Raw genomic sequence first — 21513 nt, 5'->3', positions numbered from 1 at the left:
GCATCGCGGCCGAGCCACGGAAGCCGGGGCTCTGGTCATGCCCGGGGGCGAGGGGCCTTACGCCAGAGGCGAGGACCGGGGCGATGATCACACGCGCCCATGTGCACGATGATCACGGTACGCCACTGGCACATCGGCCCCTGTCTCAACATGGCAAATCGTTGGGGGCTAGTCGTGAACACGGTGCGCGGACTTGCCACCCAGCCCGGACGACGGGCAGTTCGTGTCCCGAAGTGGACAAATGAACGGTGCGCGCGCGTGCGTGTGTGTGTGTGTGTGTTAGCGTGGTGGTGGTGTCCGGCCTCGTCGCCATCCGCTGGGCTGGCAGTGTGGGGCCGCCACGGCAAGGGCCTTGGCATCGGTGCCCGCATCTCCCTCCTCCTTCAGGAGGAGACAGAGCGAGGACGTGGACCGCACCTGCGCTGTTAGATCGCCCCTGGCCCAAAGGGGAGGGCCACAAAGTCCACTATTCCGGCATCGACATCCACACGCCTCCTCGCCCTTCCCTCCCCCCCTCCTCTCTCTCTCTCCCTCTCCTCTGTGCAGCCGGCGTACTGGCGACCTTGGTGTGCTTACCCCATCACATCCGTTCATTTGCCTGTCCCGTTCCTTCCCGGCTTGCGTCATCCCTTCCCTCCCCTCCTCTGTCATTGCCCGGTCGCGCCGCCGCCGCCGCCGCCACCGCCGCCGCCGCCGCCGCTGCCGCCACCACCACTGCTGCCGCTGCTGCCAGTCCTCCTCTTCGCCGGAGAGAAAGCCGCCTGATGTCTCCCCACAAGGGGGGTCGTCTGCCGCCTCTGCCCACGGCGTCCGCGCAGCCGCCTCCGCCTCTCCCTCATCCTTCGCAGGGCCGCCACCAGCCACTCCCACCTTCAGTCCCGACTCCCCCTACACACACGCAGCCCGCCAGAAGGCACGGCGAGATCTCCGAGGGCCCGATGGCTGACTCCCACGCCGTTGCCACCAGTCTGGTCGTCGAGGAGATCTCCCGGCTGGTGTTTGCCAATGTCACCCGGCGCCTTGTCCCGCCGTTGGCATCGAAGTTCCTCCGAAACTTCACCCTTGCGCCACCAGCCATCTCAACACCGGCGCCACCGGCCCCATCGACACCATCAGTTCCACCGGCCAAAGCCCCGTCCGGGTCTGTGATATCGCTGTCAAGCTCGATTGCCCGGGATGCGACCCCGAGATCTTCCCTGTCCCAGCTTCCTGGGAGGACTTCGTCCCCTCCGCCCTCGGCAGCCCGACGCAAATCGCTATCTTGGGAGTCGAGCCACCGCGGCCGAGTTTCTGAACGCCAGTCGCGCATCGATCGCCACTGGCGTCGGTCAGCCAGTATCGCACGCTCAGGCTCCCCCCTTCCCCGGCGGGTACCCATCAGCCGGCGATCTCGCTCGCGGTCATGGTCGCGGTCGCGATCTCGCTCACGGTCATGGTCGCGATCTCGCTCACGGTCATGGTCGCGATCTCGTTCGCGGTCGTGGTCACGATCTCGTTCGCGGTCGTGGTCGCGATCTCGTTCGCGGTCGTGGTCGCGGTCGCGGTCGCGGTCGCTGTCACCGGCTGATCGGCGCGGCTCCCGGCAGGCACTCGCATCTACGACGCCCCGCCGACGTTCGATTCGCCCGGGATACCGCCCAGGATCTCGATCTCGATCTCGATCTCGGCCTCGGTCTCGGTCTCGGTCTCGGTCTCGGCCTCGATCTCAGCATCGGCCTCGATCTCGATCTCGACCTCGTTTTCGGTCACGGTCACGGTCACGGTCACGGTCACGGTCACGGTCACGGTCACGGTCACGGTCACGGTCACGGTCAGAGCTGCAGTCGAGTTCACGCTCCCGAGACTGGTCCCCCTCCTTGCGCACAGGTCGTCGCCTCACTGTTCCTGGCCGGCTGTCCAATCGTCGCTCGCGATCTCGGTCCGTATCCCGGCGCTCACGCTCGCCTCGGCAGTCTCCCAAGAGGCGCATGTTTGCGCGGTCGCCCTCACGGTCACTCTCGCGGTCGCCTTCGCGGTCGCCCTCTCCAAGTCCGATTGTTCGGCCGGCTGGTTCCTGGCCAGTTCAGCCCCCAGCTGTGTCAGGGGCCCGGTCTCGCTCAGCTCGGCGGGGCCGTTCGCCCTCACCACTCGATGCTCGGTCCCGGTCACCTTCTCACATCGGATCCCGGTCGTTGTCTCGCACCGAGTCCCGCTCGCCCCATCGATCCAAGCCTTGGCCAGCTCAGCGAACAATGTTCCGGTCGCCCCGGCGTGCCAGTTCCCCATCATCCCAACAGAGCCGAGCTTCAAACACCCCGACAAGAGGTGGTGGGCAAGCCCGCCGGCTTCGGTCAGTATCACCGATCAGCTCGCGCTCCCCCTCGCGTTTCCCCTCGCGCTCCCCCTCGCGCTCCCCCTCGCGTTCCCCCTCGCGCTCCCCCTCGCGCTCTCGCTCGCGCTCTCGCTCGCGATCTCGCTCGCGCTCTCGCTCGCGCTCTTGTTTGCCCGTCATTTCGCGCCGCTCTCCTTCAGTGTCTCCGCCTCCAGGGGCCAAATCCCCCTGGCCGACTGGTCGAAAGCGCCCGGCCATCGATACACCGGACTCGATCTTCAGCTCGGCCTCGAAGAAGTCTCGCCCTCCTCCCCCTCCTGCTCCCACAGATGAGGATCTTCCTCGCTTCAAGCCGGAGGATGACCCTGTCGATGTCCCTCTTGTAGGCACGAGTGTGGTCTCGTCTCTCGCCGCGAATTCTCGCCGCGATTCAATCCCTCCTTCCTCAGCCCCTGCTTCCATCACCACCTCCACTGCCTCCTCCTCCTCTTCTTCTTTCTCCTCCTCTTCGTCTTCCTCTTCCTCCTCTTCCTCCTCTTCCTCCTCCTCTGCTTCCTCTGCTTCCTCTTCTTCAAAGAAGGGCTTCAGCACCGTGGCCAGCCTAGCTGGTCTCGGATTGGACGATGCTTCAGTTGCAGCACTCTTCGTCAATCAGCCTTCCCGTCGGGCGGCGGCCCAGCGAGCCAGCTCGCTGATTGCCTCCTCGTGGCCGGCGTCTCTCAGCTCCGCCGACTCCCTAGATGCGGGTGTGAACCCTCCCGGGCGTGCGAGCTCGCGTGGCAAGGCGCGTTCGACCTCTGCTTCTGGCACTGCGCCCCGACGCCGGGCATCCATCGTGTCCCAGCGTTCAGCTCGACACTTGCCAGGTGACTCGACGGATGAGGACTTGCAGGCCTTCGGGGGCCAGCAGCGAGATGTCCCCTCTCCAGGGCAATCTTCTCGCCCGGAGTCCGACGGCGCCCCCCGGCCCCAAGGTGACCGGTGCTCACCGCCTGCATCCCAACCGGACTTGGACCCTACCTGGCCGCCAGCTAGCGCGCTGGTCAAGCCGGCGAGGTCCATGTCCCTGCCACCCCCGTCGGAGGCATCTGCCCCGATCTGTGATATGCCTTCTGGTGGCGAGCTTGAGGTGGAAGACCTGTCTGACTTTCACCCGGGCACTCGGGCCGAGATCACCGTCACCCCGAATCCCGATCCCAAGGGAATTTTCCGTTCCACCACCCCGCTTCTGGTCCATGGTGCGGCGGGATCTGGCTGGCCGGCAGCCGCTGATGCTGCAGCGCTCCCCTCCTTCCGGCGGGTCTTTGCACAGGCATCGATGGCGGCATCCTGTTCCTCGACTTCGGGCTCCTCCTCGTCCTCGGCCTTGGCCTCTTCCTCGAGCACCGTGGCGCAGGCTTCTGGCGATCATGGCAATGCCGCCGATGGAGGCCCGCACTATGTATCTGTCTTCCCTCGTGCTGCGATCGGCTGTGGTGGCAGTCCGATCACCAGTCTCAGCACCACAGACGGCCACACATTGGCTGTTCCCTCGCAGCTTCTCTCCACGAGTGGTTTCAATCCCCGCAAGGATGTCCGTGTGCGTAGTCTCCCTGCCTCCTTCTCCCTCTCCCTCTTCCTCTCGCACGCACGCACGCACGCACGCACGCACGCACGCACGCACGCACGCACGCACGCACGCACGCACGCACGCACGCACATGCTCGTTTCTCTGACTCTACTTCCCCAAATTGCGGGTGTCAATTCGACACCTGTTGGCGTTTCCTCCGCCTTTCAGGACGACGGATCAACACAGCTGCTGGTGGAGCGATTCCCCGGGGCAGCCCAAGCTGTGGAGGAGCTTCTGCGTCTCATTGGCCCGGAGCTGGCTCCCAAAGACCGCCTGACCCCGGCAGCACTGGCCTTTTGGAGGCCTTCCTCTGCTCTGGAGGCCTCGCAGAACACGACGCTCTTCCGATCTGTCTCATTGGCCCGGAGCTGGCTCCCAAAGACCGCCTGACCCCGGCAGCACTGGCCTTTTGGAGGCCTTCCTCTGCTCTGGAGGCCTCGCAGATGCCTGCTCGTCGTGCGTGCTGACATCCACACCCCCTCTCGCACGCCCCGCTCCGTGTACTGACCGAATCCCAGCCCACGACGCGGGATGTGCTCGGTGCTTGCCCTATCGGCCGGTGTCGGTCATTGACAAGGTGCGCCTGCGGCGCGTTTGGTCCTGGACCTCGTGGGCGGTGCATCGGTTCAACCCGCCGTCGGTGTTCTTCCCGCCCGTGCCGAGCCAATCCCCGCACGCACTCCACCCCCCGCCCATGTGGCTGGCCAATGCCAACCGGCCAATCAGCCTCTGGTCCAGGTCCCTGGTCACTGCCTCGGTGGAGTCCTCTTCCGAGGTGTATGCCACCATCCCATCGCCGGTCGGGGCGGCCGATGTCATCGGCGAAAATGCCTCGCGCCTCTTCGACCCAATGCGCCTCCCCCGACTGGAGGGGGTTATCCGGCCAGAGGGGGCCATCGCGCTGGAGCTCCTTCGCGCGGATCCCTTTCTGGCTCGTCGTACGCCCCACCCGACCGCGGGCCAGCGCTCCTTCGGGTTGGATGTGCCGGCGGCCGACGATGAGCCCGATGATGTGGCCTTTGCCACGCCCACCAGGCAGGCAAGTGGCCCAACCGGCGACGGCAATTTGGAGCGTGCCGGCAAAAATGCCCAAAGTACCCCGATCCCCGGGGCCTCGCTGCCGGCAGTTGGCAATCCTCGGTTCTCGCCTTCTCGCAAGGCGTCCTGTGCGAATTCCCTGCAGGATGGCAATCACCGGGGCTCGCCCACGCGCTCGGGCGCCGCCCCGGCCTCCCCCCTGCCTGGGCTCCCGGCCACCTGCGAATCGCCGAGTGACGTCACCTTTGTCGAGTCGCGCACGACCTCGCCTTCGGGCCCGGGCCAGCCATTGTCCGGGACAGCTCAGCTGTACGCGGAGCTCAGTAGCCCTGGTCTGCTGAATACCGGGTCGCCCACCGAGCCGCAGCTGACGCCCGCCAGCCGAGCGGTCCAGAGCGTCGGGTACCAGGGGAGCCTGCCGTTGGCGCTGGCCATCGGCTTCACGGATCCCTGGTCTTCGGCTGCCTCCGGGCAGGAGGTCCCCCCGCCGACCAGTGTGCGTGCCCTGACCCACCTGGCCGCGGCGTACTTTGCCTCGCTGGAGGCTTGCTACGCTGATCCGGTGGATCTGCAGTCGGCGCCTGGCCTGCTGGCATCCACGGCATCCAATAGCACGCTCGTCGCCTGTGGCCTCGGGTCCCTTTCAGCCGGAAGTCTCCCTGGTGGTCCGGCATTGGGCAGTTTGGCGCCGGTCCCGCTGGCCAATCCGCTGGACCCCTCTCGTCGGCGTTTCCCCCGGGTGGCCTTCGCTCGGAGTCGCATCCACGACTGGGGTGTATTCGCGTGTGAGAACATCGAGCCCGGCGGTGTGATCTTCGAGTACATCGGTGAGTTGATTGGAACCAAGGTGCGCATCGGCCAAGTCTGTCCATTTTGTCCCCTTTCCTTTTCCTTTTTTTTTGCCCCCTTGCCTCCCGATCATCACCCTGTCTCTGTGCTACTCGAGAGGCCGATCCCTGACGCCGAGCCGCGGCCATGTCTTCCCTTCCTTTTCCTGCCACACCCCGGGGGTAGGTGTCCGAGCGCCGCGAGAAGGCCTATACTGCTCGTGGCATCGGCAGTTCGTATCTCTTCCGGGCCGGCGATGATCGAATCATTGATGCCACTTTGTCCGGCGGCATGGCCCGATTTTTGAACCACTCGTGCGATGTGCGTTCGCTGCCTTCCCGCCGTTGCGTTTTGTTTGATCTCGCGCATCTGACCCCCTGGCCATGGTCACTCCCTTCTTTTCTCTGTCCCTCCCTCTTCCTCCTCCTCGTCTCTCTCTCTCTCTCTCTCTCTCTCTCTCGCTCCCCATGTCCCTCATTCTTGTGGCGACATTGATGTCCTTTTTGTTTGTTCATCGACGTGGGGCCCCCCTCCTTCTAGCCCAACGCCTTCGCCAAGGTCCACTTCGACACGTCCACCTCGGCGGCTCCTTTTGTTGGGAGCTATGCTGATGCCCAGGGCCACGCCGCCGGCGGGGCTGGCGGTAATTCCGATGACGCTGGCGGCCACCCCAGCCAATCGTCGACCCCCGGCTTCTCCATCGACAGCCCGGGTGTGGTGCGCTCTTTCGGGGAGATGGTCCAGTTGGGAGGGCGCCCCGGAGCCACAGAGCGCATTTTCTTCCATGCCAAGCGCGCCATCGCTGTGGGCCAGGAAATCACCTTCGACTATCAGTTCCCCCTGGAGGACGAGCTCGAGGAGCGGGTTCCCTGTCTCTGCGGCTCGCCCAATTGCCGGGGGACATTGAATTGAACGCGGCCAGCCGATTGGGTGCATACGTGCGTGCGTGCGTGCGTGTGCCCCCCCCCCCCTCCCCCCCTTGCCGGTCGCTGGCCATTGAGATCGCCTCTCCTGCTTGCGTCGATCTCTCGGGCGCCCGAAAAAAAAAAAAGAAGCCCCCCATCCCCCCCCCCAACAACTCCAACACCAACAGGAGCCGCTCCGCGTGCGCTCCACACCCATTGTACTTGAGAGAGAATAGACATGGGACCCGGCGCGCCACCCGCGCGGCGGAGTGCCAACGAACACGCCCTAAGCAATCGTGCTCCGATCTTGGTCCGATCTCGGCGAGTCTTCCTTGTGGGACGCCGCGGCATCCGCCAATTCCATGGCAAGGGACAACGGGCGACAAGCAGGCGGCTCCGCTGCCCTGTGGGGTTGAACAAAGGCACAGGCGCCCCCCCCCCCCCCCCCTCTGGGCGCCAGCGCATGGACCATGCTCTTTCAATTGTGTGCCCTCGCTTCGCTTGACACCCTCGCGCCGTGGGTTGCTCTTTCTCTTGAGGCACACGCGCCCGCCCATTGCCCGGCTGTTCAGCTCATCGCGCCTTTCATTCGCCCTTCCCTCCCCTCCTCCCCTTTGCCTCTTTTGCGGGACGCCCTCCCAACTCTCCTCCTCTCTCTCTCTCTCTCTTGGGCTCCGCACCGCCATGGGTGAGTACATTCAGCAGGGCATGCCCGAAGAGAGATCTGGGGCGGGCACTTACGCACCAGTCCCACCGGCGCTCCTGGCAAAGACAGACCTCGTGCGAAGCCTCTCGGACCCCGGCGTATCGGGGCTCGTGTCTCTGTCGGATTTTGAAAATCTCTCGGATCTAGACTCCATGGAGTATGGCATGGACTTGCTCGACACTCCGCTTGCCAACTCGACCCCGGCCGACACCCCGCCGGCCTGCTCGACCCCGGTCGACCCTCTGGCCGGCGATCCGGCTCCAGGTGACGCCGCGCCCGTCAAGATGGCGCCAAATCCCATGTCGACCGATGATTCAGCACAGGGCGCCCCGGTCGACGAGGCGATGTCTGGCACTTGGCCCGTTCCAAATGCCCCGGCCAGTGGTCCTGAGGCAGTGACCTTTGCTCCGCACGATGAGGGCCAGGATCGGGCGCCCTACTCGCGGGAGGGCAATGCCCGGAATCTCCTGAGCTCCGGGCCTTCATTCATGCGCCTGACCATCACAGATGTGTCGCCAGTGACTGACATCCTCGATCCGAGGTACTCCGGTGATTGGTCCACCAAGCAGCGGGTGCGCATGGCTCCCTCTTCCCGCCCTTGCATTTGTCCTGTGCTCCGTTTGCCATCCGTCCCTTCCGGCCCCTCATCCTTCAGTGGGGGAGACTGCGCACACTCACACACCGCCACACGCCCCAACGTGGGTGCACACACACATACGCACACATGTGCACGCCCGCCCGCCCGCCCGCCCGCCCGGACATACGAACACATCGCGCCCACCGGCTAGGCTGTTTCCGTCTATCACCCCGGGGTCCAGCGGGATCTGGAGGTGCTTCTTCGCGATGACTGGGCCTCCCTGCCTCTGGAGGTTGGGCTCTCGGTGCAAATCATTCCGCGGCAGTTCTTCAGCCAGGATAGCCTCCCCACGCGGTCGGTGGCCCGAGCATATCACCTCTTCGAGAGCGCGCTCCTCGGCCAGGCCTCCGATGTCATGGGCGAGGCCTTGGCATTGCCGCTGGTTGTCGACAATGAGGGCGGCCTTCTCATTGTCAATCCCGACTTCCTGTTCCCCAGCGGAGATCTCGCACGCGCACACTGCAGCCGCCAGACGGTGCTCAAGAAGTATTTCGGCTCGAAATTCACGGGAAGTACCGATTCCCTCCGAGGGTCGATGGTATGCGGCGCGGGCTGTTCTTCAGCGCTTTCCTCCCTCCTTCTTTCTTTCTTTCTCTCTCTCTCTCTCTCCCTCTCTCTGTCGCTTCGTCGCCCCCTTTCCCCTCTTCCTCGCCGACGGCCACTCCCCCTACCCGCGTCTCCCTACTGCCTTTCTAATCCCCCGTGCCCACTATGCACTCTCTCTCTCTCTCTCCCCCACCTGTGCCGGATGTTGTTCCGCACCTCCCCACCGCGGGGGCACTGCGCAGGTTCATTTGATGGTGCAGCAAATCTTGATGTCCGGCAGGCGGGATGCTCCGTTCGAGGAGCAGCTCATCAAAGACATCATCGAAGACAACCGCATCAAGATTTTCTCGCTCGGCTACACGCTCGACGTGGCGGCCAACCTCCTGCGACAATATCTACTCGGCGTTCGGCAATGGATGGACAAGCATTGCGCCCTGGCTGGACCGGTTGTGGATGAGAAGTTCCCGGCCAAGGCCAAGGCCAAGGCCAACTCCATGGCCCTGTCTGAGAACCTGATCCTCCGGCTGCTGAACATCGAGGAAAGCCTGGTGTCCCCATTGCTCGGCTTGAGCGGATTCGTCGATGCCATGGTGGAGTATCAGGTTGATGGGGGCGGAGTGCAAGTGGCCCCGCTGGAGGTGAAGACTCGCGGGACCATGTCCTCCATGCAGTACTTCCTGAACGACTTCGAATCGCAGCTGGCCATCTATTCGCTACTGGCATCCGAGCGGTATGACCAGCCGGTTGTCTCGGGCCTGCTGTATGTGCAGGTGGTGCACCATCGATCCTGGGGTGGCATCCCCTCCGGGGAGGCCTCCTCGACAGGTGACCAGAGCTCCCAGCCCCCTCACAGTGAGTCCATCTACCATCCTTTCACGGCCACCTGGGAGGCCATCAAGGAGCTGCTCATCAGGCGGAATGAGCTTGTCTCCTTCTTGCAGGATTCCCGGCCTCGCTTTCCGGAGCCGCTGTCGGCCTCCTTCCACCGGACTTGCGAGAGGTGCGACCTGCGGCAAGCGTGCCTGCTGGCCGGGCGCATGCTCGAGGGCGGGGCCCCCTTCGACCAGATGGCCATCACCACGGCCCTCGTGGAAATGGATGAGGAGCTCCGGGAAAAGAGCACCCCCGCGGTGTCCCTGGCCGACGGACGTCCCGGCGACTCCGCAGGCCAAACCCCCGGCAGGTCCCCCACACCGAAGGTGCCCTCGGCACGCGCCTTCCTCGGGACACTGGTGCCCGATCACAATCGGGCAGCGCACCGGCTGGCCGGGACAAGCACCTCGCAAACGCTGTCCCTTACCGGGACGCAGACATCTGCCGGAGGCGCGCCGCCTGGAGCCACCTTGCCGGAGTCGCTTCTCGTGGGCCCGGTGCATGAGGCTCTCCTGCAGGCCATGCGTCGGCGGCACCTTGCCACGGATGGGATCCAAGCGGCGGTCCTGTCGCGCGATGCCGCCATCACGAGCGCCCCGGCTTCCGGCGGCCTCGGCATCTTCCCCGAGCCGGAGGCTCCGCTTCGACCGGGGCAAATCCCCCGGCCGGTGCCGAGCAGCCACAGTCGCTTCGTCGGGTTGCACTATCTGGCCGAGACGAGCGCCGTGACCGAGGAGCATGGGCGCTTCCTTCGGCACTGGCTGCAGTTGGTCGATGTGGAGGAGTCCCTCCGGGACCAGGCCACGGCCTCCGAGGAGGATTCCTTCTGGCAAACTCCCGCACATCGGCGCGCGGCGCTCGGCTTTTCGCTGGATGGTTTGGAATTCGGCAGCCTGGTCACGCCGGGCATGGGCTCCGGCCCGGGGCGTTCCCCGAAGTTCCATCGCTATTCGGATCCCACATTGCCGCTCAACTCCGGGAGGACGCCGCGCGATCTGCTTTACCGCTTCCGGCTTCACTGTCCGGCTGGCTTTGTGGCGGCGGCGGCGGCGGCGGCGGCGGCGGCGGCGGCATCGACCCCGGCCGCCGTCTCGGCCTCCGGGCCAGGCCCCATGGCGAGGCCCGACACCGGCCCCAATGCCTCCCTCGCCCGGTGGCCAGCCAGCGCGGCGCTGTTGACGCGAGTGCTGGTGGCCGGGCTGGCGGCCGAGCTCGGGCCCGACTTCCTGGGGTTCTTCCAAACGATGGCCGTCCGAGGCCGAGCCGGGCCGGGAGTCCGCCGCGGGCGAGCCCCCTCCGGCCTGCCGCTGGACTTGGTGCCCCTCGGGCCGGACGAGCGGGGGACCCTCCGGCGGCTGCGGCGCCGGGCGCGGGCCATCTTTCTGTCCTCCTCCACCGCCAGCTGGCTGTCCAACATCTTCAAGCGCATGTACATGGGGAAGGGCTACACCTTGAGCGCCGGCGACTCGATCGGCCTCGCCACAATGTATCTGGAGGGTGCGTGGCTTGACCGGGGCCGGCGCCTTGCCGACACCAATGACATGGCCTTCACCCGGGTGGCCGGTGTGCCAAATGGCCCGGCCGGGGCCGGCCTTGCGGGGGAGCTTCTTCTGGCCGAGTGGCTGAGCCAAGTGCTTGGCTTCCGCCCGGTCTTGGAAATCAACCTCTCCACCAAGCACATCTTCCGGCCGCCGCCGCTGCTGCTGGCTGGGTCGAGTTCCTCGGGCCGGCGCTTTGCCGGGACCGAAGATCTACCGGACCTGGAGGACATCTGCGAGCCGGTTTCCCCCGGAGGACCGACCCTTCGCGAGCGGCCGCTGTTGTATCGGTATGTTCCTCTGGTCCACTTTTGCCCGGCATCCATGCCCTTGCGCACATGTGCGCGTTGCCCCCCCTGCTCGCGCACTCGTTCACATGTCCGCGCCTTTTGGCCCTTTCTCTCCTTTCCGCCCGCCCCTCACATCATGCCGTCCCTCTGCGGATCGTAGCCTGGAGGCCTGGAGTAGCTCCAGTTTCCGTCAAACCGCCCAGCGCCAGGCTCTGCTCGATCTGTTCGGCTTCTCCGGAGCTCAACGCCTTCGCGAGCTGGTGGTCGACTTGGAAGGTCCGCTTTACTTCTTGCCGGGGGCCCCCCTGTTTTTGACTCTGCCTCTTGGAGGGGGCTTTCCCCCGATCTCCCTGCCTGACGCTCTCTGCCACTTGGCTGCCTGGCCATCCGCGGATGCGCCATCTGGCGCCCGGACGCCCTTGGTGTGGGTGCCCCCTTTGCTGGGGATCTTCCCGCGCGCAGCCCCGCGCTTCTCGGCCGTGCCCACATTGACCGAGATTGCCGAGTATCTTCCCCAAGCCGAGGACCCGGCGCTGGTGAATGACGACCAACAGCTGATGCTCCGCAAGGCCCTGGCCGGTGCGTTCCTCCGAACACAAGAAAGCCCGCTTTTCCTCGCATCCCCCCCCCCCCGCTGCCGCTGCCCCTGCATCATGCGGCGTATCTTTCCTCACCCGACGCCTGTCCCTTGGACTTCCTTCGCTTGCAGTCCAAGACTACATGCTCGTGCTGGGCATGCCTGGCGCCGGCAAGACGACAACCATCTGCTGGCTGATTCTCCTGTACCTGCGGCGCTTCCCGAATGCGCGAGTTCTGGTCGCCTCGCACACGCACTCGGCCGTTGACAACATCCTGCGTAAGCTCCTGGACTTGGAGCCCTCCTGCCCTATCATGCGCATCATCTCCGACTTCACCTCCACTGGCATGCACGCCAGCAATGCCTCCGGCACCATGGGCTCCGGCGATGCCCCAGCCTCCCCCCACATCGAGGACCAGTCACCTGTGGATCCGGTGGTGCTGCAGCACACCATCCAGGCGAAGAACTTCGGCTCGCTGGCCGAATACCAGGCATTCCTGGCATCGGTTCGGGTTGTTGGCTCCACGTGCTTGAGCTGCAAAAAGTATGTTGTCCTGCCCTCTTTCCACTTTTCGCATATCTGTATGTCTGTGTGTCTGTATATCTGTGTGTCTGTGTGTCTGTCAATGCGTGTCTGCATATCTGTGTGTCTGCGTGTCTGTCAATGTGTGTCTGCATATCTGTGTGTCTGTGTGTCTGTCAATGTGTGTCTGCACATCTGTGTGTCTGTATATCTGTGTGTCTGCGTGTCTGCGCGTGTGTCCATGTGTGTCTATCCCCTGCTCCAGCCCCATGGATAACTGACACCCGGGTCCAGTCAACACATGGATGAGGTTGGTCGCTTTGACTTGTGCATCATCGACGAGGCATCGCAGGCGCAGCTGCCGCAGGCTCTGATGGCGGCGCACCGAGCGGACTGCTTCATCATGGTCGGCGACCTCTATCAACTTCCGCCAGTCGTCCAGTCGAGCCTGGCCAAGAATCAGCCCGCCGGCGGTGCCCCGGGCGCCGGCCAGGAGGATGGTCTCGATCAGAGTCTCTTCCGTCGACTGGCATCGGCCCATCCCAGTGCCATTCTCTCTCTCAGTCGACAATACCGCATGAATGGCCCGATTCGCCAGCTGTCCAACCAACTGGTGTATGGCGGCCGGCTGCTTGCCGGGTCGGCCCGCGTCGAGGCCACGACTCTCCGCTGGCCCGGGGACTTTACTCGGCTCCCCGGTGACTTGGATCCCTCGCAGTTGCTGGCGGGCTCCGAGGGCCGCCACGCTCGGGCCATTCCCACCCCGACTCCTGGGCAACCTTTCAGCGCCTTGGGCGCGGTGTTGCCCCCGGGGCTCGAAGCCAAGGGCGCCGACCTATGCAGCATGCTTGGCCCAGATCTACTCAACCGTCTGGTTGGCTGCTGCGGGTGCTGCGCCGAGAGCCCCGGCGCCGGCGCCGGCGACGGCTCGAGCCCCGAGGCCTGCTGGCTGTCAGCCATCCTCGAGCCAGGGTACGCTGACACTCGGTTTTTTTTTCGGCCCCCGTGCCCTTGTGCCGATCCCCCCTCCTTCCCTTCCTTCCCCCCTCTTTGTGCTGTCTGACTCCCATGCTGTTGGCCCTCTGCCCCTCGTGGGCTCAGCCACTCGGTGATCTTCCTGGACACGGATCGCCTGGCCGAGATGGATCAAAACATGCTCGAGCAACACTCGCAGGCAAGCTCCATGTCGGTGGTGGATGATTTGCTGAAGGCCCTGGCGGATGATGGTGCCCCTCCTTCCCTCCCCTCGGCAGATGGTTCTGCCAATGGCCAGACAGATTGCCCCTCCGCCGGTCACCCGTCCGGCCGGTCCGGCGGTCTGACCACCAACCTCGGGGAGGCTCTCCTGGTCCGTGAGGTTCGTTTGCATGGGCTCCGTCCGTGTGGTGGACTTTCCTGCGTGCGCTCCTTTTCACACTAACCGCGTGGGCTTGCGCCATGCTCTGCCTGTGTGGCTTTTTGCCAGGTGGCCCTGGCCCTGCTGCGTGCCGGGCTAGACCCCAATTCCATCGGCGTGATTGCCACCTACCGCGCCCAGCTGTCGATCATTCAGACGGTCATGCACTCGGCCGACTACACGGACCCCGATACCGGGACCACCTTTTCCAGCCAGCCGCTGGCAGCTGGCGCAGGCATGCGTCCGGCCGTCGGGGGTGGCCTGTCTGCCTCGGCGGCTCCCCTCTCGGCTACCGGCGTCCATGGCACCCAGCTGGCCATCCTCTCGCAAACACAGTCGCAAGCGGGCGCCGCGTCGGGGCCCGCTGCGGGAATGGCCTGCCTGGTGGACGGTGGCCCCCCGACCAAGAAGAAGGCCAGCTTCTCCGACATGCTGTCCCTTGTCGAGGTGAACACGGTCGACAAGTACCAGGGCCGCGAGAAGGAGGTGGTTGTGGTGTCTTTCACCCGGTCGAACAGCACCGGCGCCGTGCGTCTTTTTTCCGGCCCTTCTTCCTCTTCTTCTTTCCGTGCCTTTTTCCACTGACATACCCCCCTTTCCACCCGCATCTCCGCTCGTCTTCCCCTCTCTGCTCCTGGTCCCCCATCCCCCCCCCCCTCCCCCCTCCCGGCCGTCTTGGCCCCACGCCCCCGGCGGCGTCCATTGCGACCGATGCCAGTTCGGCGATCTCCTGAAGGAGTGGCGTCGAGTGAATGTGGCCATCACCCGCGCCAAACGCAAGCTCGTGCTCGTGGGCAGCGGCCGGACTTTGGCCCACAGCCGTCTGATGGAGATGGTCCTGCAACATGTGTCCCACAGCCCTGGCTGCCGGGTGGTTTCGGCGCCGCCCACCGGCGCCACCCTCGCCCAGGGCCCCTGCCTGCCGGTGCTTCCCATTCCGCTGGACCTGCCCCCCTTCAGTCCCACAGCCAGCCCTCCAGGCTGTGGTGCAAGCACACAGCCCGATCTCCAAGACAGCCCGGCGTCGCTGGCGGAAGATGGCCTTCCGCCGGGGCTGGCACCTGGCAGCCCCTTGGCGCCCTTGCCCTCGGCGCCAGATCTCCTGGGCTCTGGCAGCGGCTCGTTCCTCTCCCTGCCCAGCCTGGAGTCCCTCACGGCCGAGCAGTGCGTTCACTGGACACGCCGGGGGGCGGCCCGGGCCCCTTCGAGGACCGTGGTCCGGACATCATGCGACGATGCACGTGACCCGCCGTCCCCATGCACGGGATCCAAGCGCGCTCGGACTGCAGAATAGTCCCCCGATAGCCATCCGTGCCCCCGGGTCTCGCGGGGGCTACGTTGCTCGGTGTCAACATAGAAGAAGGGCCCCCCCCCGGCCTGCGAGCCGCGTTTTCGTGGGGTGGGCACTTCCTTCCCGAGAGGTCCCCGGCTCCCCCCCCCCCCCCCGGGTCAACCAGCGTCGGGAGCTCTCTTGACTTCCTGGTCGGTCGCGGTCCCAGGCCAGGAGGGTCTCCCACACGCCATGGTTGACCGGAGCACCCGGTCGCGGACTCCTGCGCCTGTTCAGGGGGCTGATTCAGTGTATTTCTTGCGGCGTGCTGCGAGAAGGCGCATGGCCAGCTCGCCTTAATTCGCTCTCTTAAAGTTAACACCAGGAGCAGCCGTTTGATTGTGGGGACACGCGTGGATTGTGGTCAAGGCGTGCGCCGTGCCACGATGGCCGTGGAAGGCCGCCCCCCCCCTCCCCCCCCCCCCCCCCCCCCCCCCGTCCCCCCTCCCGCGAGGGGACTGAGTTTGCTCTCTGGTGTATCAATAGGCTGCATCTCTTCCACAATTATTTGTCGTGTGGGGGGGCTCGTCCCGGGCCGGTGTGGTGCGGTGTGGTGCGGTGGCTCCCCTCTCGTCACCATGGCCGCCTGCATTCGCGTGGGAAACTGTGCCAGGTGGTGAGGGGGGGGGGGCGGGCGTGGGCTGGGGGCGGGGGTGATGCGAGCCGGCGAAAATGCGGACTGACAAGCGCGGAACAGGGGAGGGCGTGACCCTCTCGCCTCTTGCCGACCTCCCGCCTCCCTGTGGCATCGCGTCCTCCAAACCCCTGTGCTGGCCATGAGCAGGAGGGTGGGTTGTCGTCATGTCTGCGTGTCGGCCGGTGTGGCCGGGGGAGGAGGCGGGGCGGGGGTCCCAGGGCGGAGGGGGGAACGGGGAAAGAGGATAGACAAATAAATACCCCCTGCGAAGCGCGTTCACCGGTCCCGGGGCGCAGACAAATCCCATTACCATAACCAAACCACCCATCCTGCCTTCAGAGCACCTACGTCCTTTTTTCACCCACGCCCAGACGCACACGAACTGCGTAAAGCCGAATATGTACCTCGCCTCCCCCTGTCCATGATGTCGCCCATTTTGCTTCTTCCCTGCGTCGTCCGTCTGCTGTGCCGATCGTCCTCGGGAGGCCCCACCTGAGCGGCAGCAGCATGGCTTCGGCTTTTGCTGCCCGTCGCCCCCCCCCCCCCCCCGCCTCGCGGCTGACCTTGGGCGGGTGGCAGGTCCGCTGCGAATGCGGCCTGTTTGCCATCGGCGCCTCGCTGTGCCGACCGGCCTGGCCGTGTGGCTGGCTCCCCTTTGCGCCGCGGCCCCTCAAGCGCATGCCAAAAACTCCCCACTAACCGCCGCCCCTCCGACCCCCCTCCCCCTGGTCGTCCAAGACAATGTCGACATCCCAAGTCAATAAGGATGTCGGCCAGCAGCAGCACGACCTGCAGCCCGGGGCGGTGTCACCGCCCGTGGCTGTGGCCGACGCCGCTCCCGCCGAGTCCTCCAGAGGGGGACTGGGCGTGCTGCGGTCGGCCAAACTCCTTGTGACCCTGCTGGCCGCCACCATCGCCTGCGCCACCGTGGTGCATGCCCAGTCCGTGGCACAGCGCCACGGTACGGTCATGTTCCAGCCGGTCCCGGTCCCCGGAGCGGCTGGCGCCCCCGGCCAGCCGGCCGTGGTGCCCAATCCCAATGTCCTCCTGATCACCGAGGAGGAGGACCTCCCCTCCAGCATGCAGTCCTGGCCCGTGTGGCTGTGGAACAAGGTACGCGCTTGATTTCCCCACCGGGGGCCCCCTCGTGCCGGCCCGGCAGCTGGCCCCTCGTTGGCCATTGAATCCTTCGGATGTGCCGGCCTCCTCCTGCTCCTACTTCGGGGTTGACTCCTTGTCCCCTTGTTTGGCGCTCGCTCACGCCCTGCCTCGCGGCCCGTGCTTCGGACCCATGGATGTCGGCATTGCCGCCGCCGCCGCCGCCGCCGCCGCCGCCTTCGGTTGGATGCGCCGGTGACATGCACAGCTTACGGGACACGGCAACCGCGCCGTCGTAAAGTGGAATACCCCAGGCAACACCTATCTGCTCTCGGAGGTTGAGAACGAGATGCAGATGGAAAACATCGAGGTGCGTCAAAAGGAGCAGCGGCTTCCCTTCCCCGGCATGTGAACGGCCCGGCCGCTCTCCCAATACGAAGCAAGCCGACACTTGGAGGGGCGGCGTGGCGTGTTTTGCTTTCCGCACGACCATGCATTTTCCCCAGCCCCAGCCTGCCCTGCCGGCAGAGCCATCCCCACCCCCCCCTCGGCCTGCTCGGCAACCGCCCGAGTCCCGGCCAAGTAGCCTGGTCCTGACACAAATACCCCCTCTCATGTAGGACGCGGCGGCCACACGCCCGCAGACGGTCATCACCGCCGGCGGCACGCCCCCCATCATCAAGTATGCGCCGCATTTAAAAGAGCAGAGGGGCACGACGTCGCGCCCGGGGAAGAAGACAAACGGTGACGGAGCTTCCAAGGCCGACCTTCCCTCCAACGGCGCCGTGCCCCCTTCCCCGGCCCAGGCCACCAAGTCCGACCTGGAGCAGTTGGCGGACTCGATTCGCCAATCGGAGGAGCGCATGCTGCAAGCCACCGAGCGTCTGCACAATGAGCTCGGCCAGCTGTTGGATTTCGGCTCGCCCGGGACCCTTCGCCCGGAGGAGCGCGTACGTGTACCCCCCCACTGAGGCTGGACATCCGTTGGAGATTGCCCTCTCCCCGGCGTGCCCCCTGCCACGCGTGGCCATCTTTGCCATCGCGGCGGGCGGGGAAGCGGGAGAGCGAGAGAGAGCAAGAGCGAGAAGTCACACACCGGAGGGCGAGAAAGAGAGGGACACGTCCTCGTGCCGCCCCGGCGCGCGAGGAAGGCCCGCCGGGGGAGAGCCTCGCACGGCCAGGGCCACGGGCTGCGGGGGCATGTCGGGCCGGGGATGAATAGAGATCGTCACTTGCCAATCTTGGCGCCTGTTTTTTTTTTTTTTTCACCGCATCGAGTTGCTGGGCTCTGACACCGAAGTGTGAATTCGCCTATTGGGCCTTTCCCCGCCGCCCTTCCCCGACGGGGACGGGACCTCCCCTGCCGGCTCGGCTCCCCTGTCCCTATGTGCTGGGACCCGGTGGCCGGGACCGTGCTGGCTATCGGGCCGCTCCATCCTTCCGGCCTCCTGCGCGTGCATGGGTGCTTGTGCGCGCGAATGGCCGGGACGTCGGCCGGGGCCTGGCAACAGCGTGCCCTTGCCCGGATGAAGGACGCGGCCATCCCCCTGGCCGGAGACTTTCCGAAGAGGGGGGCCGCCTCGGCGCCGCCGGCGAGGCGGCCCAGCGGCGCGCGCGGTACGACGTCGCTTTCGGCGATGCCGGTTGTCCAGTCGCAGATTAGCGTGACCCGCCCGACCGGCGCATCGCCTGCCACCGACGTCGGGACCATGGTGGCCCGGCACATGGTGGCGCACGAGCGCGCCCACCGGGCCAACCTCCAGCAGCATGCCAAGCTCCACTGGGCCAGCCAGCAGCTGCCCTTCCACCCGGAGTGGCGCTCGGTTCGGGCCTGGTTCGGCCCCGAGCCGGCGGCCTACTGGCATGACAGCGACACATGCCCGGTGCCCCAGGGCCCCGGGGCGTATGCCGAGTGTGCGGCCATGCACCGGCGCCATGGGGCCGATGCGGACACCCTGCCCGGCGCCCTGGCCAGCTTGACCTGGTGGCGGCGCATCCTCTGGGGCCCGACGTACACGAGCGAGGAGCTGGCCAACCAGCTGGCCGGCCGCCAGCCCGTCACGTCGACCTTCTTCGATTACGACCGCGAGATGAGTGCCTGCCGGGTGGATCCCCACCTGGAGGTCCAACGGCCGGCCGGCATCGGCAAGAGCACCCTGGTCACGCCGGCCGAACGGCCAGCCGCCGCGCGGATTCGACCCGACCAGATGCGTCCAGCCCGGGTGCTGGACTACAGCCAGTCCAACATGTCGGATCGGCTGCGCGGGGACATCCGCCGGGCCGATCGCGAGGACCGCCAGCTGGCCGGCACCCCGGTGGCCCCGAGCCCCGGGCCGCAGCAGCTCGCGCTCAACTTTCTCAAGCGGGTGCGTGTTTCTACCTGGGCACATCCCACGATTGCGATGGACAGCGGGGGGGGGGGGGGGAGGGGTGGCCAGCGGTTCACTTCTCTCTCGTACCCCCTTCGAGGGGACACATTTCTCTCCTGCCGCCGGCCGCCATGGGCGGCGGGCTATGTTGAGTGGGCCGAGTTATCTGACCGCCGATCTATCATTGTCGCCCACCGTTCGAACCGCCATCGTGTGTGTGTGTGTGTGTGTGTCCATGGGTGTGGATGGGTGTGCCGTGGTCGATGTCATTGTGACTGGCGCACAATGGCTCGCACTTGCTTGGTGCGATGGCCTCACTCTCGCTGCTTCCCAACGCATGTGGAATCGGGCCCCCCATGCATGGGCTCTACTTTGCTGGCCGGCTCCGCTGGTGTGGTGTGGCCCTCCTCTTGCCGGACATTCGGACTTCCGTCTGCGCATGACTGGGGGGGGGGGGCGGGGGGGGATGGACCTCTGGCTCGGGGGGACCGGCCCTGCGGCTCGGCCTGACACTCGGCCCGGTGTATGCCCCGGTGCGTGTTCAGCTCATCTGGGGCGGCAGTGTCCGCCCGATGGACGGCGGCCAGGCCCTGATGAAGGGCCCGACCGTCGAGCAGATCCGCAACGGCTTTTCGCGCAACGACATCCCGCTGGCCTTTCTTCAGCCCGGCCCAATGGACCGCCGGGCATGGCGCCTGCCCACCGGCATCGGGGTGAACCTCGCCCGGCATGTGGGCAACTCGATCGGCCTGACGCGCATGGTCCACACCGTCGGTGAGGCCATCGAGCGCGGGGACCGGCTTCTGAGCCAGGTCGCCCAGGGGGCAGGATCCACCGTGTCCGATACGCTGCAAACCGTGGCACACCATGTGGTCACCGAGGCCGCCGATGCGGCCGTGCAAAAGCTCCATGGCGTGGGCAGCTCGGCCGCTCGGCTGGCCAAGACCCCGGCCTTGGTGGATGCCCAGCGCCGGACGGCGGCCACTGCCGAGCAGGCCATCCGCTCGGCCGAGAAGGGCGCCCGGCAGGTGACCGAGCAGGTGCGCGGCCAGGCACGCTGGGCCGCCGACGCGGTGGCCAGCACCCTGGCCGGGGCCCCGGCCGCGGCCGAGCGCCTTCGCTCGCAGACCGGCCAGGCGGTTTCCCACTTGCAAAAGGAGGGAGCGGCCCTGGTTGAGCAACTGCAGAAGGACGGCTCGGTCTTGGTGGACAAGCTCCAGAAGGAGGGCGCTGCCAAGTACAATCAGCTGGTGAAGGACGGCTCGGCCACGGTCAACCAATTGGTCAAGGAGGGCACGGCCACCTACCAGAAGCTGCAGCAGGAGGGCGCCAGCCGGGTGAAGAAGCTCCGCCAGGAGGGCGCCGCCACGGCAGACCGCCTGCAAAAGGCCGGCACGGCCAAGTACAACCAGATGGTCAAGGACAGCGCGGCCCAGCTTGCCAAGCTGCAGAAGGACGGCGCGGCCGTGGTGTCCAAGCTCCAAAAGGACGGCACGGCCAAGTACAACCAGCTGGTGCAGGATGGCTCGATGATCGCCGACAAGCTCCAGAAGGAAGGCGCTGCCACCTACAAGAAGTTGGTGAAGGACGGCTCAGCCGCCCTGACCCACCTGCAGAAGGAGGGCACGGCCAAGTACAACCAAATTGTCAAGGACGGCACAGCCATCGCCAACAAGCTGCAGAAGGACGGCACAGCTGCGGTCAACAAGCTGCAGAAGGAGGGCACGGCCATGGTCAACAAACTCCAGAAGGACGGCACCACCAAGTACAAGCAACTGGTCAAGGATGGCTCGGCCACCTATCAGAAGCTGCAGAAGGAGGGGGCCGCCAGCTACAAGAAACTTCGCAAGGAGGGCACGGCCACGGTCAATCGTCTGCGTAAGGACGGCACGGCCATGGTCAACCAATTGCAAAAGACCGGCACGGCCAAGTACAACCAGATGGTCAAGGACAGTGCGGCCCAGCTGGCCCGGCTCCAGAAGGAGGGTGCCGCCACGGCAAAGCGCCTCCGCCAGGAGGGCGCCGCGGCGGTGGACTCCCTGAAGAAGAACAGCCCTGCCGCTTTGACGGCCCTCGGCAAGGAGGGCGCCGCCAAGTTGGCCCAGCTGCAGAAGGAAGGCACGGCCACCTACAACAAGCTGGTGAAGGATGGCTCAGCCACCCTGACCAAGCTGCAGAAGGAGGGCACCGCCAAGCTGACCCAGCTGCAGAAGGACGGCTCGGCCCTGGCCAGCAAGCTGCAAAAGGAGGGCGCCGCCATGGCCACCACCCTGCAGAAGGAGGGCGCCGCCAAGCTGACCCA

General features: G+C 66.0%; 6 protein-coding genes across 6 annotated transcripts in view; 5 read left to right on the top strand and 1 right to left on the bottom strand.

The window, feature by feature from the left end:
* Positions 1-938: 938 nt before the first annotated feature.
* H696_00719 (hypothetical protein) lies at positions 939-1294 on the top strand (the record flags this gene model as incomplete). Its single annotated transcript, XM_009494602.1, has 2 exons — positions 939-1141; positions 1243-1294. The coding sequence occupies 2 exons, from the start codon at positions 939-941 to the stop codon at positions 1292-1294; spliced, it is 255 nt and encodes an 84-aa protein (XP_009492877.1).
* Positions 1295-1596: 302 nt separating this feature from the next.
* H696_00718 (hypothetical protein) lies at positions 1597-1969 on the bottom strand (the record flags this gene model as incomplete). The annotated part of the gene is made up of 2 exons (XM_009494601.1): positions 1597-1817; positions 1939-1969. 2 exons carry the CDS (start codon positions 1967-1969, stop codon positions 1597-1599), a joined length of 252 nt encoding a protein of 83 aa, XP_009492876.1.
* Positions 1970-2130: 161 nt separating this feature from the next.
* On the top strand, positions 2131-4310 carry H696_00717 (hypothetical protein; the record flags this gene model as incomplete). The annotated part of the gene is made up of 4 exons (XM_009494600.1): positions 2131-2137; positions 2512-2693; positions 2889-3890; positions 4089-4310. 4 exons carry the CDS (start codon positions 2131-2133, stop codon positions 4308-4310), a joined length of 1413 nt encoding a protein of 470 aa, XP_009492875.1.
* A 1616-nt stretch (positions 4311-5926) lies between these two features.
* On the top strand, positions 5927-6745 carry H696_00716 (hypothetical protein). Its single transcript, XM_009494599.1, has 2 exons — positions 5927-6107; positions 6327-6745. The coding sequence occupies exons 1-2, from the start codon at positions 6078-6080 to the stop codon at positions 6696-6698; spliced, it is 402 nt and encodes a 133-aa protein (XP_009492874.1). The 5' UTR covers positions 5927-6077; the 3' UTR covers positions 6699-6745.
* Positions 6746-7357: 612 nt separating this feature from the next.
* On the top strand, positions 7358-15223 carry H696_00715 (DNA replication ATP-dependent helicase Dna2). Its single transcript, XM_009494598.1, has 10 exons — positions 7358-7969; positions 8186-8572; positions 8823-11281; positions 11442-11557; positions 11744-11860; positions 11991-12402; positions 12676-13353; positions 13483-13738; positions 13847-14305; positions 14496-15223. The coding sequence occupies exons 1-10, from the start codon at positions 7376-7378 to the stop codon at positions 15069-15071; spliced, it is 6054 nt and encodes a 2017-aa protein (XP_009492873.1). The 5' UTR covers positions 7358-7375; the 3' UTR covers positions 15072-15223.
* Positions 15224-18227: 3004 nt separating this feature from the next.
* The window catches only part of H696_00714 (hypothetical protein), a gene marked incomplete at both ends in the record, with an annotated part of 5167 nt that continues 1881 nt past the window's right edge, over positions 18228-21513 (top strand). Inside the window, 2 exons of the mRNA XM_009494597.1 lie at positions 18228-19208; positions 19757-21352. Of these exons, the coding sequence (XP_009492872.1) occupies positions 18228-19208; positions 19757-21352 (2577 nt within the window). The remainder of the gene's footprint in view (positions 19209-19756; positions 21353-21513) is intronic.

The sequence above is a fragment of the Fonticula alba genome (genome assembly GCF_000388065.1).
Source record: "Fonticula alba strain ATCC 38817 unplaced genomic scaffold supercont2.1, whole genome shotgun sequence".
Taxonomy (NCBI): domain Eukaryota; order Rotosphaerida; family Fonticulaceae; genus Fonticula; species Fonticula alba.
This window is presented reverse-complemented; position numbering and strand designations above follow the sequence as displayed.

Bases quoted from the DNA above. Each gene is read 5' to 3' on its own strand.
- H696_00716 (XM_009494599.1), top strand. From the start codon at position 6,078: ATGGCCCGATTTTTGAACCACTCGTGCGAT. The intron at 6,108-6,326 runs GTGCGTTCGCTG...CCCTCCTTCTAG, and splicing joins TTTTGAACCACTCGTGCGAT to CCCAACGCCTTCGCCAAGGT.
- H696_00715 (XM_009494598.1), top strand. From the start codon at position 7,376: ATGGGTGAGTACATTCAGCAGGGCATGCCCGAAGAGAGATCTGGGGCG. The intron at 11,861-11,990 runs GTGCGTTCCTCC...CTTCGCTTGCAG, and splicing joins GCTCCGCAAGGCCCTGGCCG to TCCAAGACTACATGCTCGTG. The intron at 12,403-12,675 runs GTATGTTGTCCT...ACCCGGGTCCAG, and splicing joins ACGTGCTTGAGCTGCAAAAA to TCAACACATGGATGAGGTTG.